Source organism: Cavia porcellus, unplaced genomic scaffold (genome assembly GCF_034190915.1).
Source record: "Cavia porcellus strain 051 isolate PalLab524CR breed Dunkin Hartley unplaced genomic scaffold, mCavPor4.1 scaffold_24, whole genome shotgun sequence".
In the NCBI taxonomy this organism is placed as follows: Eukaryota; Metazoa; Chordata; class Mammalia; order Rodentia; family Caviidae; genus Cavia; species Cavia porcellus.
In genome coordinates, this window is record NW_026947507.1 from 38,930,209 (window position 1) to 38,948,184 (window position 17,976).

The window sequence follows — 17,976 nt, forward strand, 5'->3', positions numbered from 1 at the left end:
CTAAGCTGCTTATTCACTGGTAAATACGACACAAAACATCTACAGCAGAAAATATAGATAACCTAAATATTTACTTACTTAAATACCTTAAAATGTTCCCCTTTTAACATTGGCACACCTGGGCACATCTGTAGTCCCACACGCTTGAGAGACAGAGGCAGGAGGGTCATTTGAACAGGAGAGATTAAGGCAGTGTAGCAAGACTGTTTCCAAACAGAGAAAAACAGGGCTGGGGATATAGCTCAGTGGCACAGTGTCTGAATGGCAAATGTAAAGTTATGAGTTCAACTCCCAGTGCCGAAAGAAAAGAAAAATAAAAAACAGACAGTGATCCAGAAAAGAAAAATATTTAAAAGCCTTGTTTCTCACATGGCCAATATTTAATTAAAATGGTGATTCTTTATTGTGCCTTAAAATATGTACTGTATGTGTTGCCAAAGTGAGCACCTTTAAAATACTTAGGCAATAGAGTGTTTGGATTTGTATGTACCAATTTCTCTATATATTGCATTAATACTTCACAGAAGTAGAAACATATATTAACAGTATTATAGGTGAGTATCCTTTTAATAAAGTTTTCTAGCAGCATGTACAGTTCCCTTATACAGTTTCATCAAAATGTATAGGATTCTTTCCAGTGATAAATAAGCTTTACTTTCAGTTGTCAATATTTACCACTTACTAATGATCCAGTTAAAGGAAAATATAACTTTGAAATTATTTTAACTTGCATTGAAAATAATTAGAGATATTTTAGCAATAATTTTACAAGTGTGATATTCTGGTCTCGCAATAATTAGGTGTTACAGAGGGTAACAGAACTTGGAATTTTTATCTTTTGTCTAGTTTGCAAATTATGTAATTCTCTGATTTAACATGAGGCCCAATAGGAGTTGATCACCCTAAAGCAGAGGCCTGTTCTTAGGGGCAATCACATGGTGTCCTAGATGACTGCCAGTAAAGCCGTTGCATTCGAAGAGGAGAGACAGCATGGACATATGATGTGCACTGCTGCAGCTAGTTCTGCCTTGTGTTTCTGGCAGTGTTACCTCCTTCAGCAGTAAAACATTTCTGGAATAACTTTAGACTTACAGGCAATGTGATAGAGTAGCACAAAGAACTCTTTTCTAGCTTTTATTCAGGTTCCCTCATTGCTGTTCGCTGTATCCCGGCTTTCCTGACCTTGTTTATATAGCTTGTACCTGTCTACATAAAATCTGTGCATGTGGACACATACAAACTTTTTAAAATTATGTCTCACTTGGGAGTAAACACCATACATGGTCACTGTTACCCCTAAATTGTTTACTGTCTCCTAACATGAAAGTACTGTCCTACAGACGATAGTGTAGGCATCTAAAGCAGAAATAGGTGCACTGATGCAGTGCTGCTATTCAGCCCACCTTGTTAAAACCCCACCACTCATCACTAGAGCAAAGAAGAAAACTGTGGTCCAGGGCCCAGTCCAAGGTCCTCTGCAGCACGTATTTGTCTCATCTTTGTTGTTGCCTTTATTCTGGAACAGTTCTTTATTCTTTCCTTGTCCTTTATGGCCTAGACATTTAAAAAAAAAACAACACAGATCAGTTATTGTATAGAATGTTTCTTAATTCAACTTTTGTCTGATATATTCTCATGCTTAAGAGTCAGGTTATAGATTTTTGTCAGGAATGCCACAAAAATGCTGACCTAATGATTATCTGTCTGTGTATTTATCATTTATTTTTGGAGACCAGCCATGAATTTGCTTATGTGGCCTAGGCTGGCCTCAAACTCACAACAGTCCTCTGGCTTCAACCTTTGGAGTGCTGGGATTACAGGTAGTCAACACCACACCTGGCCAATAATCTTTTTAGAAGTACAAATACCTAAAGAGTAGATAATATGGGAATGCTGATTCAATTTACAGAACTCATTTAAAAAGAAATAGTTCCATTATTTTCAGGGATATGTACCAACTGGAATTTGATTAAAATTTTTGTCAAGTATCCTATGGGGAAATTGACATTACTGAATAGATGATAATCCTTTGTAGGTAACAGGTGAAGCATTACTTTGAACAATTTCCTAGTATCTTATAATTTCACTTATAATAATAACTTGAACCATGTGGCAAAGAAGTGGTAAACAGTAATGCACCAGACCCTTTCCAAATTTGTGAAGTTTTGCCTTTGAGAATGCTTAGTGAGTGTTGGAACAGTGACATGTGACAAATGAATTGGCAGCATGTCCTGGGCCCAGGCACAGTGAAAGTCCCCTGCAGCCCTAGGTGCCTGGCAGGTTGAGGCAGAAGGTAGGTAAGTTCCCTACCAGTCTTTAGAGTGGAGGGAAGCCCAGACCCTCCCATCCCCACCAATACCACGTGTCTTGAACAGGCTAGGAATTTGGTTCTTGGGTGCTTTTGAGAAAGTATTTGTTAAATACTCATTAATGTAATAAATAAGACGTGTAAACATCGTATTTTCATTAGTGTGACAAAATGAAATGTGTATGCATAAAAACATGTATATGTACATAAAAAAAGTTAAGGTGGTTATACTACTGATTTCTCTAAGTTCACTGAAGAGAAAGATTTGTGCTAGTATTGTTCTGACAATTGAAGGCAGCTGTCTTGTGCTCTGGGTGAATGATTTGGGAATGACAATGTGCAATGTATTACCATTGATACCCTTGATTGATACACTTTAAAATTTTTAGTTTTTTCCTTTTCTTTCTATGTTTGAATGAAATGGATTTGAAAAAAAAAAGTTCGCCGAAGTTTTAAAAAAAGTATTAAGATTTTTTTATGGTAAAATGCCTATAGGTAAAATGCCTATCAGTAAACATGTTATATACTTTTTAAACCTCAGTAGTCTATAAACTATGTGAACCAGACTGCTTTGGTATAAGCTTCGTAGCTCAGTTTGTAATTTACATGATAAAATAAAGCATTAGTTTGCTGTAGGACATTTCATGCATTGTAGTAGGGGTTTAGAATGTGAATTCATTTACACATAAATAAACTAATCTAGTTGACCACATAGCCTGTAATTGCAAAAGTGTTCAACAAAATAACTAGCACTAGAAGTTTTTTACTTGATGCTGTTGACTTTGCTGTTTTAGTGGTCATAGAACCAAATTTAACTAGTATACAACTAGGTTTATTACAGGGCTGGGGTTGGCATCAGTAGCCCCATCTCTTAAGGTTGGTATCTCTTAAGTCAAAGCTGCTTGAAGTAGTTGTCTTCATACAGAGTCCTAGGCAAGTTTCAGTCTCCAAACCATTTTGCTATCTTGTGTTGCTGTGTTTGACTGAGTATTCTGTTTTTACAGTGTTGTCATGACTGGATCTTACAATAATTTCTTCAGAATGTTCGACAGGAACACAAAGCGAGATATAACCCTAGAAGCATCACGAGAAAATAATAAGCCTCGCACGGTTTTGAAGCCACGTAAAGTTTGTGCAAGCGGCAAGCGAAAGAAAGATGAAATAAGTGTTGACAGCTTAGATTTCAACAAGAAAATCCTTCATACGGCCTGGCACCCCAAGGAAAATATCATTGCTGTAGCTACTACAAACAATCTGTATATATTTCAAGACAAAGTGAATTAGGGTTGGCATTCCTATCAGAAGAACCCACTTCCTGCTTAGTTGAGATAGTTGAATCTAGCATTCGTACCTATAAAAGAGAGAGGTCCATTGTGGCACCCTTTCCAGTGTTTGACAGTGTGCCATTCGACAACACATGTTTATAGCTACATGGAGAAGGCTCTGGATTCCTCCCCGGTGTTCTCCATGTCTGCTAGCCATTTAGGTAAGGGTAGGGCACTTTTAATTTAAATGACTTCTTGCACCATCTTGCCTAATGGACTAGATTGGACTGTGTCAACATTGATTTACTCCACTTTTTATGCCTTCCATTGTGATGACGTCAAACACAGTGAACGCCTTCAGTCATGCTATGGGATTTAATTGTGTATCCTCATTACTGTATCATTTGTGGGGTACACCCCTTCCCCTTTTTTAAATTAAATACAGCTCATTCTTACTGTGGCTTGTAGCATTCCTCCTCTCTGGCCTCCTGGACTGTCTCCCTCAACTCTCTTACCCTTGCCCCTTCCACCCAGTCTCGGTGGTGGTGTATAGAACGAAAGCACACAAAATGAAAATTGGGGTCAGTGGTAAAGGGGGTATATGTTGCGAACAAATGTTTAATAACAGATGACTGTAATCACTCCTTGCCATGTCTGGCAATGAAACTAAGGAAAAAAACTACTACTGAATAAAAGTGACAAAGAATGGAGCATCTGGTTTTCTTTTTCTTTTTAATCTACCTCTTTAAGCCAATATTTTGTCATACCCTTGGGTGCAGTGAAATGAAATGGGTTTCTATTGTTTTATTGGTGTGTTTTGTTATTTTTTAACAAATGTTCTTTTTCATGGAGAAGGAGAGGTATTGGTTCTATGTGAACATGTTCTGAGTATATGCTGGTATTAAGGATTTCATGGTCTATAAATGCTACTAGATTTTTTTTACTGTAGTTGGGAGTATTGGATACATTGTATCTATACTTTAACTCATCTGTTAATGAAATTATTGTAAATGAGAACTTAATTTGTAGAACTTCATTTTAAAGACTTTTTATAGTGTTTAATTTTATTTTTGCCTTACTGAATACTAAGTGAAAGACTTAAAATGTTTTTAACAAATTAAAATTTTTTTGTCATTCAGTCATATAAGAGGAGAAAACTAACATCTAGTAATTTCATAGATACAATTAACACTACACTAAATGTTTTATATTTTATCAAGTCAATCAAAATGAAATGTAATTTGCCATAGATATTTTTGTTTTTTTTTTCCAAAGCCTATATTAAAGACAAACCTTTAAAGATACAGTGTGCAAAAAGTGCTTAATGGACTCCAACTGCTGCCTCAAAGATCTAGAACTATAAACGACTGCATTTTCCTTACGTGGTGATACCCAAAGATGAAGAGGAACCCTGGTTTTAATAGTGGGATGCACATTTGTCGGTGCTGCAGAAGCTTTAATGGAGAAAGAGATGGACTTTATTTTTAGAAGATGAAAGCCTTGAGCGGGCCTTTATATTACAAAGAATGGTAGTATATTTTGGTTGAGCACTAATATAACAACCTTGAATATAGAGGACTCTTGAGTGCTTATAGTCCCACAATAATTTCAGCATAATTTCCTCCATTATACAAATTATGTCTTGTAAGTTAAGTTTTAGCACACAAATTTTATGTAATAAAATTACTGTATCTTTTGCATATGAGTTTGTAAACACATTGATTACATGTCTGATAATTCTTAATGGCACTTTGACTAATTTATTTGGGGATCTTGCATGCATTTGTAATGTTATTCACACTTTACTTGCAAGTGGGATATTTATCAGAAGTATCAATGGTTTTCTGTTCTCTGATTCGACAGCTTTACAGAAGATATTTTGGGGAGATGGTTTCCTTACACTTTGCTTTGTGTTTCTTGAGGTGTGGTACCAGCAAACAACTCTGGGAAATTCTTTTTTGATTTGTCAGTAGCTATGATAATTCTCATCCATGACACTGAGTTAATTTCAGATATGGAAGATAAACGTAACTGCTAAAATTAAAAACACCTCTATCAAGGAATGCTATGATAAATTACTGTAAATTTTAACTCAGGTATCCTTTAATTTCTTTGGTGTAGCAAACTATAAGCCCAGCCACTCATTTTATATGGTCATCATTAATTTGTATTAATAAAAACTATAGAATAAACTTAGTCTTGTCAAGTTGCTTGTATTTCCTGAACTCTTGCCACTATACACACATTCTGTTAATTTCTGATCTGTGTGGCTGGGCGATAAGAATAGTTAATTATAAATTATGTGAATGCGCTCATATAACAACTAGGTGGTAAATTTCTTTGAACTCTGGTCTTCTGGAGTAAAATCATGCACCTTTTTTCTTTAAAAATCATGGGTTTTTTTTTTTTAAACCTTATATGAGAGTTAATTCTAGTTAGAGAAAACTAAAAACATTAACCTGAAAGATTTTCAGGTAACTTTCCATAAGAATAATGTGTAATTGTACTGACAAAAAGCAATTTTAGCGATATTAACCCAAAAGTTTTTCGGGTAACTTTCTGTAAGAATAACGCGTAATTGTACTGAAAAAGCGACTTTAATTAGTTTGGGGGTATTAAATGTCTTTTTCTACCACACATAAATTTAGATGGTGATAGTAATGTGCCCTTTAGGAAGTCTAGTGCTGCTTTTGTTCCCAAGAAAAAATGATATGCTATGTCATCAATTAGTTTTTTTGTGTGTCTGAGAGCATCACTTTTTGTGGTATCTTAGGTGTGTGTGCGTGGATGAAATTTTTTGCACATCCCTAGAAATCTTTGAAAACATCCTGCTTTATTTTACAATTAATCCATAGGAATTAAGTTATAATTAGATGAGTGGTACTGCACTACTTAGAACTCTCACCTCAGAGGCTTAATATTAACAGAAAGAGTCCTTCCCTACTGTTGTCAGGGCTTGTAAGGAAAATTTTAATACAGGATGCATAACATAGTATTAGTCACCCAAAGAAATACAAGAAAGGGCAGGGAATCTGTCTGTACACTAGAGACCTAAAGAATCCATATGAGGGCCTGGATCCCACAGCAGCGTCCTGCATGAGTCCAGCTGAAGACCTAGAGCCCATAACCGTGTCTCAATGCAAGTCTGTTTCACTGGCCGCTCTGGGAAGACCCGAAGGTCAGCGGTGGCAGGTAGAAAGTCTGCTAGTGGGATGAAGGATCTGTGCCAGCAGGCTGAGGGATCTGCCCTGGATCCAGGAAGTGATGGTCAAAGTAAGGTCCAGAGCTTTCCTAGAAAGTAACCACAGCCATCCTCAGTGACAAGGGCCCAAGCACCTCCTACTATGAGAACAGCTGCTTTTGTGCCAGGAAGCCAGAGTGACAAGCTTCTCCAGGAGATTGAACAGCACATCATCTTCCCTCTGGAGCCAGGAAGTGAGGCTCAAAAGAAGGACCAGAGCACCCCCAAAGTGAGCCATCGCCATTTTCGGTGACGATGTCCCGAGCTTCTCTGACAACAATCAAGTTTATACCTTGGGCAGCCAGCTCAAACACTACTACTCCAGGTCTCCTTTTCATGCTGTTGGCAACAGTCCTTCAGTGGGCTGTCGCACTGGGCACCACGCTGATTCAGTTCAGCTGAATGTTAGAAGTTGCCACCATTTATCAGCCCACCACACCCACCTAGCACAGTGCCTATCAGAAGGCACTACAAAGCTTGTTTTTACAGGCGTTCTTAAAGCATTTGGCAAATGATACTTGGCTCAGAGATGGAGTGCCTGCATGCACAAGATCCTGGGTTCAGTCCCTAGCACTACCCTAAAACTGGCATAGAGGAAAAGCTGGTACTACTTTAGCTGCATTTTTAGAATTTTCTGTGTAAGCTCCTAGCTAGTGAATAGCAACAAGTTGTACAACTTTCCCACTAGGGGGCAATGATCAAGTCTGGAATACTTCAGTTAAGTATTTTTAAACAGGAAGTTTTTGTATACTAGAAGAGCCTTATTACTCAAAACCAAATTTGGGACCAAATGAAAGCTAAATCCAAGGTATTTTTATATGTCTAAGGCCACAATGTGCCATGACCTAAAAGTAAGTATGTGAAGACCTAGTGCTGGAGTGAAAACCCAAATGCCAACTGCAGGGCCTGGTGTGGTGGTGTCGCCTTACTGGAGCCGGGCAAGATGAAGATGGAAGATGGTTCTGAGCTGCCTTTTTATCTGTGGACAATTTTGTGCAGCCTTTGCCAAACCAGAAGCTATGTGCAATTTGTTTCCTACGTGAAGCCGGCAGGAATTTAATGTTGTACATTTGCTGACTTAGCTGTAATATCTCAGGTTCCTTTTGATAAATAATATTCTGCAAACATGCTCTTTGGACAGTGTTTTGGGTTTCTTTTTTAAGAAGGAGAATACCCCACCAATAGTAACAGGCAACTCTTATTTATATTTTTTATGTATTTTATTTTCTGTCCTGGAGGCTTATTGCTTTTTAAAGAAAAGTGGCTCAATATTTCTCTGCTTCACATAGCTTGAGCAGTTTCCCTTATAAGTTACTCTCATAAGCAAAATGTTCCTAGGTAGCCTGGTCTCAGTTGTTTTGCATACCCCACCCATTGTTAACTTTTGTTTTCATTTTTCCAAGTAGGAATATTGAGATATATAACACATCTACCAGTCTAGGTGTGTAAAATGATTGACTCATTCCTAGAGATATAATCACATTGCTAAAGGATATAGCTATATTTAGAACCTGGTGCATACTGGAAATTTTCCCTTTCATTTTGGTTTAAAGTTTGTGTTTCTAGCATGACCCTATTTTTTGTTATCTGGACACAAGACTTAGCAGAAGTGCTTTATAAATATTTTCTCTCAATCAAGTTTTTTTTCCCTTTCAGCAGAGCCTTTTGAAATGCAGTAGTAGTTAATTCTCATACAGTTTTTTGCCTAATTAACTTACGGTTAATTTTTTGCAAATTGCGTAGTTTTCAGTTTTCACATACAGACCTACAATCCACCTGACTTTTATGTAGGGGATATTTATAAAAATTACATACTGTATACCATAAGTATGTAGACCGACTCATTTTTCACACTTATGTTGAAATCAGTTGATTTCGGAGCTATTCCACTAATGTACGTGTGCACTTTTATCAGTACATTATCTTATATTTTGTGTAAGACTGGAAGTCTGATAGTGTAAATACTATAGTATGACTCCTTTTCAAGTTTATCCTGCTAGTTTAGTTTCTTTGACTTTACCTTATTGACTTCAAAAGCAAAACAAAACAAACCTTGGATTTTGATGATGATTGAATCTGTAGTTCAGGGAAAGAGGACATCTTGGTATTTGCCAAAGCATAAATAAAACCTATTGCTCCATTTATTAAGTCTTTGCTGCTTTTACTATTATTTTCAGTTTTTAACACACGAATCTTGTACATATTTTGCTAGTTTCACAGGATCCTGGTTTGCTCTTGTAGTAGTGCTTTTTAAATCTCAGTTTGATTCATTGATAATACGGAGAAATGTGGTTCATTTTTGTGCATTGGCCTTGAACCTGTCATCTTGCCAATTTAGCTTTTGTAATTTTTTAAAAAAATTTTCTTTACAGATGAACTTTTCTTCTGCAGATTATTATGTTTGTTTCATTTTCTCCCCATCTTCCTCTCTAGTGCCTTTCCTTTTCCTGTCCGTGCACTGGACTGACCCTCCAGCAGGACGTTAAATAGAAGACAAATCATCGATATCAGGGGCAAGCACTCAGTCTTTTACCAGTAAGCTCGAGCCTTTTTGGAAATATCATAACCGGCTGAGGAACTTGTCTTACTCCTGATTTCCTGAGTTGTTACCATGTTTTGATATTGATTTTGTCTAGATCTGTTGAAATGATCAATCAGTTTCCCTAAAAAATGTTCATAAGAGATTCAAATACAGAAGTCTTGGATTACTGAAATGCTGTTGGATTGTTTTGCTAGTGATTTGTTAAGTATTTTTGCATCAGGGTTCATGAGAAATAGTGATTTGTAGTTTTCTTATGTTTTAATGTCTGGTTAATTTTCTTATATTTTAATGTCATTGGTTAACATGGTGATGACCTTAGAAAATGAATTTCCCTCCTCTCCTATATTAGAGAATGTAATACTGGTATAATTTTTTCCTTAGAATTTACTAGTGATAATTTTCCTGTTATATTTTGTGAAAGGTCACATTACTAAAGTTACTTTACAAGAACTATGTAATTCCCTCTTTTGGAAACTGAAATGTATGATGGCTTTAATTGCTCAATTGCCCAGCAGAGTTAGCAAAATGACATTCTGAGTTTACCAAATCATATTTCATTTTCTTTTTTTTTTTTCTTTTAGTAGTGGGAATTGAACTTACAACCTTGCACTTGTCAGGTGAGCTAAATCCTTTCATTTTCTTGTAATAATTTTGAAAAAAAATAGCAACAATCTAGATCAAACTCTTGTTACCCAACAAGAGTTACCTGTTCACTGAACAGGTAACAAAACAGTTAAGTAACAAAGAACAAGATAGTTAGGATATCCTGAAAAATGTAAGACAATATAAAGTTCTACTTTCCTCTGCCTTCTCTCCCTTCCTTACATCTCGCACCCTTTCTGATTTCCACCAGCACCCAAATTGTGACTTGGCTTACAGACAGAGGTATTTGATCACTGGATAAGAATGCCTCTCTCTCTCCAGTCACTCAGCTTCCTCACCTACGTACACTTACCTTCCTTTTCTAACCTTTGAGCTGGCACCTCCTCTGCTACTTTAGAATTAGGGTAGAGCCAGGCAAGAGTACTTGCATTTGGATATATTGTTATACAATCATAAGGCTTAAGGAAGCAAGCAGAGAAGTATGGCCTATTTGCAGGAGAAAGGAACACGAACTGTCCCTGTAGAAGTGCAGACACTGGACTTCCGGGAGAACATGGCGGACAGATAACAGCAACTACCGGAGGCTCTCTGAAAAACTAGGCTCAGAAGCCAGGTATGGTGCGGACTAAAGAGACATAAGCAGGTGGAGTTATGCTCTGCTGACTCAGGAATGAACTCGGCTGAGAGAAACCAACTTGGAATGCAGTCCTGGTGCTAAAACAGGAACAGAAAAGTCTCGCTGCTGAGGCTGGACCCTGCGCCATTGGAAGCCGCGATTTGGGTTTCCCGCCGCGCGGTGGCTGGCTGCCTCTACATCGGCTCGGCAAGGAGAGAGGCGCGCGGAAACTCTGAGAACAGGAGTCTGCGAACGGAGTCGAAAACAGGACGGGCAGGGAGGCATGTTCTGACTTGTGGCGAGGTGAGTGAGAGAAACTGACACTCCACCACAGTTTGACTCCAGTGGGGGACTTTCTGGGCCCGAGCAGTCCTGCGGGAGCAGGGTGTGGTGGCGACTCCAGCCACACATTCCCCTCTCGGGCGGGATTGGTGAAAAGTGCCTGGCCTGCGTGACGCTGCTGGCCGGACCCCGTAGGCTGGCCCAACCCAGATCCCAGAGCCTGACGGAAGCCGGGAGGGGCGGGCCCCCGCGTGGGCTGCCTGGTGCGCAGCGGTGAGTGGGAACACCTAACCGGTGCAATTTGATCAGGCTGTGGCTGACAGGGAGAGAAGCTGGGCCTCTCATATAAGCTTGCATATATAAGGAACAGAGAATATGGGAAGAGGCAGCAACAAGAAAGGCTCCTCGGCCCCCAATTCTGAGAAACAGGCAATAGCGGACACTGCACCAATACACATAAAGCACCATATAGAGAGCCTCATAGACCAATTCAGGAATGAAGTTATCAACGACCTGAAGCTAGAAGTATGCAAAATAGTTAGAGAAATGCTAAGCCCCACCCAAGAAAAAACAGATGGTGGAATGGAAGAACAGAAAAAGAGGGGAGAATTGTTTGATGGAGAAAACAGGGAAAGCATAGAATACGTGAAGCAGGTTCAAAGGGACTACCAAGAAACTAAGAAGTCTATCGAAGACTGGCATAACAGCTTGAAAGAAACTAAGGACAGACTATCTGAACTGGAGGGCAGAATTGTAATATGGGAGAATGAAATGAAAAACTTCTTAAAAATAACAAAGAAACAAACAGCAATAATACAAAGACAAGAAGATGATAAGAGGATCCATAAGGATTAAGAACATAAAAGAAGAAGTAGGGACACAATCAAATGAACTACAAAAGCTACTCACAGAAATAATCCAGGAGAATTTTCCTAATTTAGCAAAAGGTAAAGATACTCAGATGTATGAGGCATACAGGACCCCAGCTACCTACAACCCAAACAGAGCAACACCCAGGCATATAATAATAAAAATTCCAGAAATTCAATACAAGAACAGAATATTAAAAGCTGTCAGAGACAAGAAACAGACCACTTACAAGGGAGCACCCATCAGAATTACAGCAGATTTCTCTGCACAAACCATCAAATCATGAAGAGCGTGGGGGGAAATAATTCAAGCTTTGAAAGATAATAATCTCCAGCCAAGATTGAGATATCCTGCACAACTGTCCCTGGAAATTGATGGAAAAACAAGGTGCTTCCAGGATAAAGAGGAACTGGGGGAATTTGCAACCACCAATTCAACTCTACAGAGAGTATTGCAGGATATTCTAAAAAAAGAAAAATACAAAGAATCCAGAAATAGTGGAGGCCACAACAAATGGAGCAGAGAACAAAGTGAAGAAGACAAACTGACAGCTACTGACAGAAAAAGAGCTCAACAGAAATGAGGCAGAGAAGATTGGATGATAGGAACAGCTATTTTGGAGAAAATGACATCTTAATAGGTAATACTGATTTAGTATCATCTTGTTTTGAAGTCTCATCTAGCTTTTGTCCTTCTGTCTCCAATGGTCTAAATAGGTTGTATCTTACTGGATTTTATTATGTACGATAGTATAAGCAAAAACCTTTTAAAGACAAGGAGATTATACAGAAACCATTATTCATTTTCTGTTAGTCGATTCTAAATACTCTGTAATGCTGTCATTCTCTTAAATGGTTTTACATTGTTTTGATATACTTAATGCTACAGTATACGAAGTTGTACTCAAGGATTTCAAGGAAAGAGACAATATGGTAACTACTTTTAGGTCAGGATTATCTGGTGGTGAAACACTATTCTGCTTAAATGGTTATGTTTTGATCTGTGCTGTTTCGTTGTTATGCCCTCTTTTATCTCAATCTCCACTCCATTATTTACTTTTTTAATACTTTTTAAAAATTTTTATCCTTTTAATTAAAGGAAAAAAAATAGCAGGATATATTATAGTAACCCACTTTGACTTTCCATTACCTTGATTTAAAGCCCTGTATTACTCTCACCATCTGGTTTTTAACTGATGTTCCCCTATTCTGTTTTGCTGGATAGTATCAGGTTCGAAAATTTAGGCATCAGCTGTGAAGATAATGAGATTCATTATAATGCCCATTCTCGTTGACTTTTATCTACTTTTGAAGACCTACAATGTCTCCAATGGTTTGGTTTTGTCGGTTTTGTTCTTTACTGTTTTGTTCAATTGTATTATAACTAATGGTATAGGCAATTCTATTAGAGATAGCGGGAGGCATTATGGTAACCATTGTTGATCACCTTGAATTATGTTTTTATATTATCTATTATGTCCACCCTTTTGACTTGACCGATTCTGTTCTGTTATGTCACATTTGGTTTTACTCTCTTCCAAAAAAGTAATAAGAACCGTGACAGCAATGAAACCCGAAATGTGTAATAGTCATTGTACAAAAGAGAGGAAAAGAAAGTGCTCTAAACTGTATAACTGCATGTATATTTAAGTGTATAAGACAGAATATGATATCACAGAGTTTTATTGGATCATTGAACAGAACTGTTTGCAGTATCATTGATGGAATGTCCACTTTACAAGCTTTAATTTTGTGACTTGAACAATTATTTCTAAGATGACAATATGTAATCCATTAACTAGTGATTTCCTACTGTTCATTTTTTTTCTGCAAATCTGTATAACTTGTACCCTTTCTCTGCTTTTTTTTTCTTTTCTCCTTAAATAAAATTAAAAAAAAAAAAAAAAGAAGTGCAGACACTGCACATACTAGACAAGGATTTAAGTCACCTGTTCTAAGTAGTGCATTAAAAAGCCAAAGGAGGGTTGGGTGTATGTAGCTCTGTGGCAGAGCACTGACCCCCAGCACTGCAAAAATTAAAAGACTAATTTAGCATAAAGCAAATGAGAATATACTAATATAATGTCACAGATTGTATTTTTCTCAATTCTTCACCCTCACCAGGTTCATTGCGTTGGAATGCAACTTGGTAGTTGGCTGTCTGGCCTGCTTTGGCCCATGGACTGGGCACAGAAATGACAGTCCAGAGCTTCATCTGTTTGTTCTCTTGATTTTACTCATCATGAGACGAACACTCAGGCCAAACTGTGGCCACAGAGGATGACAGATGAGGGCAGAGCTGGGCCATGTCTCACCTTGGATGAAGCAAGCTGAGTATCTTAGCAGTAGGAACAGGAGAGTGTCCTCTAACTCAGTGAGTTTGTCGAAGTGTGTCAGCATGATAATCAAGAGCTACAGGGTACTATAATGCACACATGCTCTTAGTACTGATGTGAGTAATAAAGTGGCTTGTGGTAAGAAGCAAATTAAGTGGAACAAGTGTGCTCCCTGACTTCTCATCAGAATATATTATGTTAATCAAGTAGTTTCAATAATCTCAAAAACTGCAAAGTATTGAGATGATCAACTAAAATAATGATAGAAGTGAAGAAGAGAAATTATTCTAATTTCATTATTCTTCCTTGCATTAAAAGACATGTTAATGAAATGGAGACAATAGAATTCAGAGTACATTTTGTTATAAAATTTTACCTTTTTCCCATAAAATTAAAAAAAAGTACAAAGTTTCTTTTTTTGGTGTGAGAATGTACCAAAATTAGATTGTGTTGACGGTTGCACAATTGTGAATATAGTAAAAATACTGAATTGTGAATTTAAATGGATCAGTTACATGGTATGAAAACTACATTCAATACAGCTGTTAATGCAGCCAGAAAATCAGAATCAGATATGAATCAATAAAGTAGATAAATCATACAGTAATATAATCAGGAAGAAAGGAGACAGATATTACAAAATAAGAATGGCATCACCCTATAGAAACAAAGTTACATGGTGCTGTAAAAAACCAGGCCCCGCATTTCCTTAAAGGAGTTGTATCATTAAAGGAGAGTAAAGCAATTAGACTTATGACCAGGGAAAAAGAAAGTTTTTTCTCTATTTTCTTCTTTTGGAAGGGAGTACTGAGAAATGAACCCCAAGACTTTCACATTGAGCTACACCCCGACTGTACTGTTACTTATTTTATTTAGGGTCTCTCCAAGGCTAGCTTGAACCTGAAATCATCCTGCCTCAGCCTCTCAGACTCCTGCAATTTGTAAGCAACCAACCACCACCACACCAGACTGTAATCACTGTTTTTAAATAAAAACAAGCATAAAACATATCAAAACAAAAAATTAAATGTTTAAAACCTTTTTAGAAGAAACATCTAAAATGGGAAGACAATTTTGCACCTGTACCAATTAATTTTAATTGAATACATTTCTGACCAAAATCTTAAGAATAATATTCCAGGGAATAAACTAATCAATCCTTTTAAAAAGCCATGTTCAGAATTTTTAAATATATTAAAAGAATAATTTAATAAATCAACTTGATTCAGTAATTACCCAGGGATGGGAAAGTAGCTCCACAGCAGACAATTGGGTTTGATCTCCAGCACCACAAAAACAAATTTAAAAAAATAATTACCAATATAGGTCAGTTTGGGAGAATCTTTGTTTTTGGAGACAACGCATCTTTATGTAGCCCAGGTTGGCTTTGAACTTGTAAGTTTCATAGCTTGGGTATTCTAAGCATGGGCTACCCACTTACTTGGACAAGTCTATTTTCAAGTTTATCTGAAGAATAATCTAAATTTATTACTTTCTATAATAGTTATTTTAAAAAGTTACTGTATGCTTGATGATCTAAATATAGTGTGAATATTAAAATCTTTTTAAATTACCACTAATGCCATTCAAAATGCTCCCCGTTCATTTTTAAAATGCTTACCTCATCATTCTTTCTGCTTTCTGAATCAGTTCTGGAAGTCATTCGTCATCAGGTCTTCAACTGCACTGTCGTGGCTGCTTCCAGTGTTTACCCGTCATGGTCCTTGTAGTCAGGGGTTGTGAGAACAATTACAATCTGGACACAGAATTTATAATATTATTGTATGATGGTTACCCAGTGTTAAACACAAAGTGCAGGAAATCTGTGCACAACACTGATGACAGAATATTCAGCCAAGGCCCTGAATCCCACAACAATGTCTTGTACGGTCCAGCTGAAGAGCTACAGCCCCTGACAATGCCTCCCACAGATTCAACTGGAGACCTAGAGCCCACAAGAACTCTCATCAGTCTGTTTTACAGATCTGTTGGGAAGGCCCAAAGGTCAGCAGTAGAAGCTAGAGAGTATGCTATTGGAGTAAAGAAGCTGTGCCAGTAGGTTGAGGGTTCTACACTGGAGCCAAGAAGTCACACTCAAAGACCAGGGCCGCCCTGAAAAGTACCACAGCCATCCTCAGCGACAATGAGGTCCCAATCTCTTCCAACAATAAGAATGGTCATGTAAATGCCAGAAAGCCAGCGTGACAAGCTTCTCCTAGAGGTTAAACAGCACACATCTTCCCCTCAGGAGCCAGAAAGTGATGCTTAATGTAAGAACCAAAGCTCTTCCAAAGTGAACCACAGCCACTCTCGATGATAAGGTCCTAAGTTCCTCTGATGATAATGGTCAGATTCACATTGGGGAAGCCAGCATGACAAGCTCCTCCAGGAGAACCAACAGCTTGAAACAGCAACTTATGAGAACCCACAAGGCCTAGCTATTCTTCTCCATGTCTCTCTTTATGTGGCAACTTCCCTCAGGAGGACTGCCTACATTCAGCACCATGTTAATTTAGTTCAGTTGGTGTTAAGCTGACTACCAGTGTTTAATCCGTAACAGTCATTTTGACTTTGAAGAAGAACCAGAAGTTGCACGAGCCAGTGAAGAAGGTAGAAAAGAACACACCACAGTGTTTTTATGCGCCTGAATTTCTGCTGCATGGCACTCAATGGCAGCATTCACTGGATTTTTTTAACACAGAAAAGGACATTCAAAGAGAGGACTTACAGAACTGCTTCAGAAAAGTGACAGGAACAGTGAGGTGTGAATTGATGGTAATGTATCTTTTACCATAATTTTAAAAAACATAAACACCAGGTATTCCTATCACTGTATAGACAGCTGTGAAATACATTTTTGTGAGCATTTAGGATACTATGAAATTCATTTCAAATAATTTGAAAAACTGTCTTAATTGTTGGATCAAGGAACTTCAAAACTGGGAAAAACTGAACTTAAATAATTAACGTACAAAGAATAAATTTGATGAATTAGAGGTCTAACTGTAAAATTAAGCCTATAAAGAATTAGAAAAAGAACAGGTTCATAGTTTTGGTGGAAAGGGCTTCCCAAAGCCCGTAAGAATGACAGATTTGGGGGCTGGGGATTTAGCTCAGCGGCATAAGCGCCTGCCTTGTGAGCAGGCAGTCGTGAGTTCAATCCCTGGTACCGATAAAAATGAAAAAGACAAAAAAAAAAAAAAAATGACAGATTTGGTTAATGAAAAGTTTAAACCTAACACAGAATTTTAACAAAGTTAACGACAGTAGCTGAAGCACAGGACACACGGAGGTCACGGTAACATGGCAAGGAACACAAAGTACCATAGTTTAGAGTCACCCAAGTCAAGACGTGGTTTCTCAGGCCACGACCTAGAAATAGGTTTGGGAGGTGACAGGCCTTGGGTGATTTTTTTCTATGTCTTCCTGTTTTCTCTATGGTTTTTTCTTTTACAATGACAGTGTTTTGTATTTCCAACTGAAATTTTAAAATCCCCAAAAACAAAAAGGGTCGGGCCACCTTACAGTGCTTCCTGCTAGCACTGTTTCACCAGCTTTAAGATTTTTTTTTTCCTTGACGTGTCGCCATGATGCGTTACAAAAGTCTCTACAGATATCTGAAAACTAGATGCGCAGGGGCTGAAAGAAACAGCTTGGATCCCGTAGGTGTGGACGGAGACTTGGGTGCTTACCCCGAGGATTTCGCATTTCCCCATTACACCTCTTCCAATCCTCTATCCCGGAGCCCTAGCATAACTCATTGCATCCGGTCAGGATGCATTACACGCAAGAATTCATTCCTGGCGCGCGCGTCAGCGTGACTCCCGCGTCTGCACATCCGGGGTGGGCATGGGAACGCCCCGCCCCGCCCCGCCCCGCCCCGCCCCGCCGCTTGTTGTGTTGTCATCACGTGA

The 17,976-nt window shown here is 38.1% G+C and overlaps 1 protein-coding gene and 1 long non-coding RNA gene across 5 annotated transcripts in view; one reads left to right on the plus strand and one right to left on the minus strand.

Annotated features, from left to right (window-relative positions):
* Ppp2r2a (protein phosphatase 2 regulatory subunit Balpha) overlaps window positions 1-4,283 on the plus strand; it is a 70,671-nt gene extending 66,388 nt beyond the window's left edge. For all 4 annotated transcript variants that reach the window (XM_063234900.1, XM_063234899.1, XM_063234901.1 and 1 more), the window contains one exon: window positions 3,313-4,283. In XM_063234900.1, coding sequence (XP_063090970.1) covers window positions 3,313-3,592 — 280 coding nt within the window. In that variant the 3' untranslated portion in view covers window positions 3,593-4,283. The remainder of the gene's footprint in view (window positions 1-3,312) is intronic.
* Window positions 549-17,909, minus strand: LOC134472732 (uncharacterized). Its single transcript, XR_010042662.1, has 3 exons — window positions 17,755-17,909; window positions 15,684-15,818; window positions 549-1,554 (listed from the first exon to the last, which is right to left on the minus strand). It is a non-coding gene; the product is annotated as an uncharacterized LOC134472732 (long non-coding RNA).
* Between the last annotated feature and the right edge of the window lie 67 nt (window positions 17,910-17,976).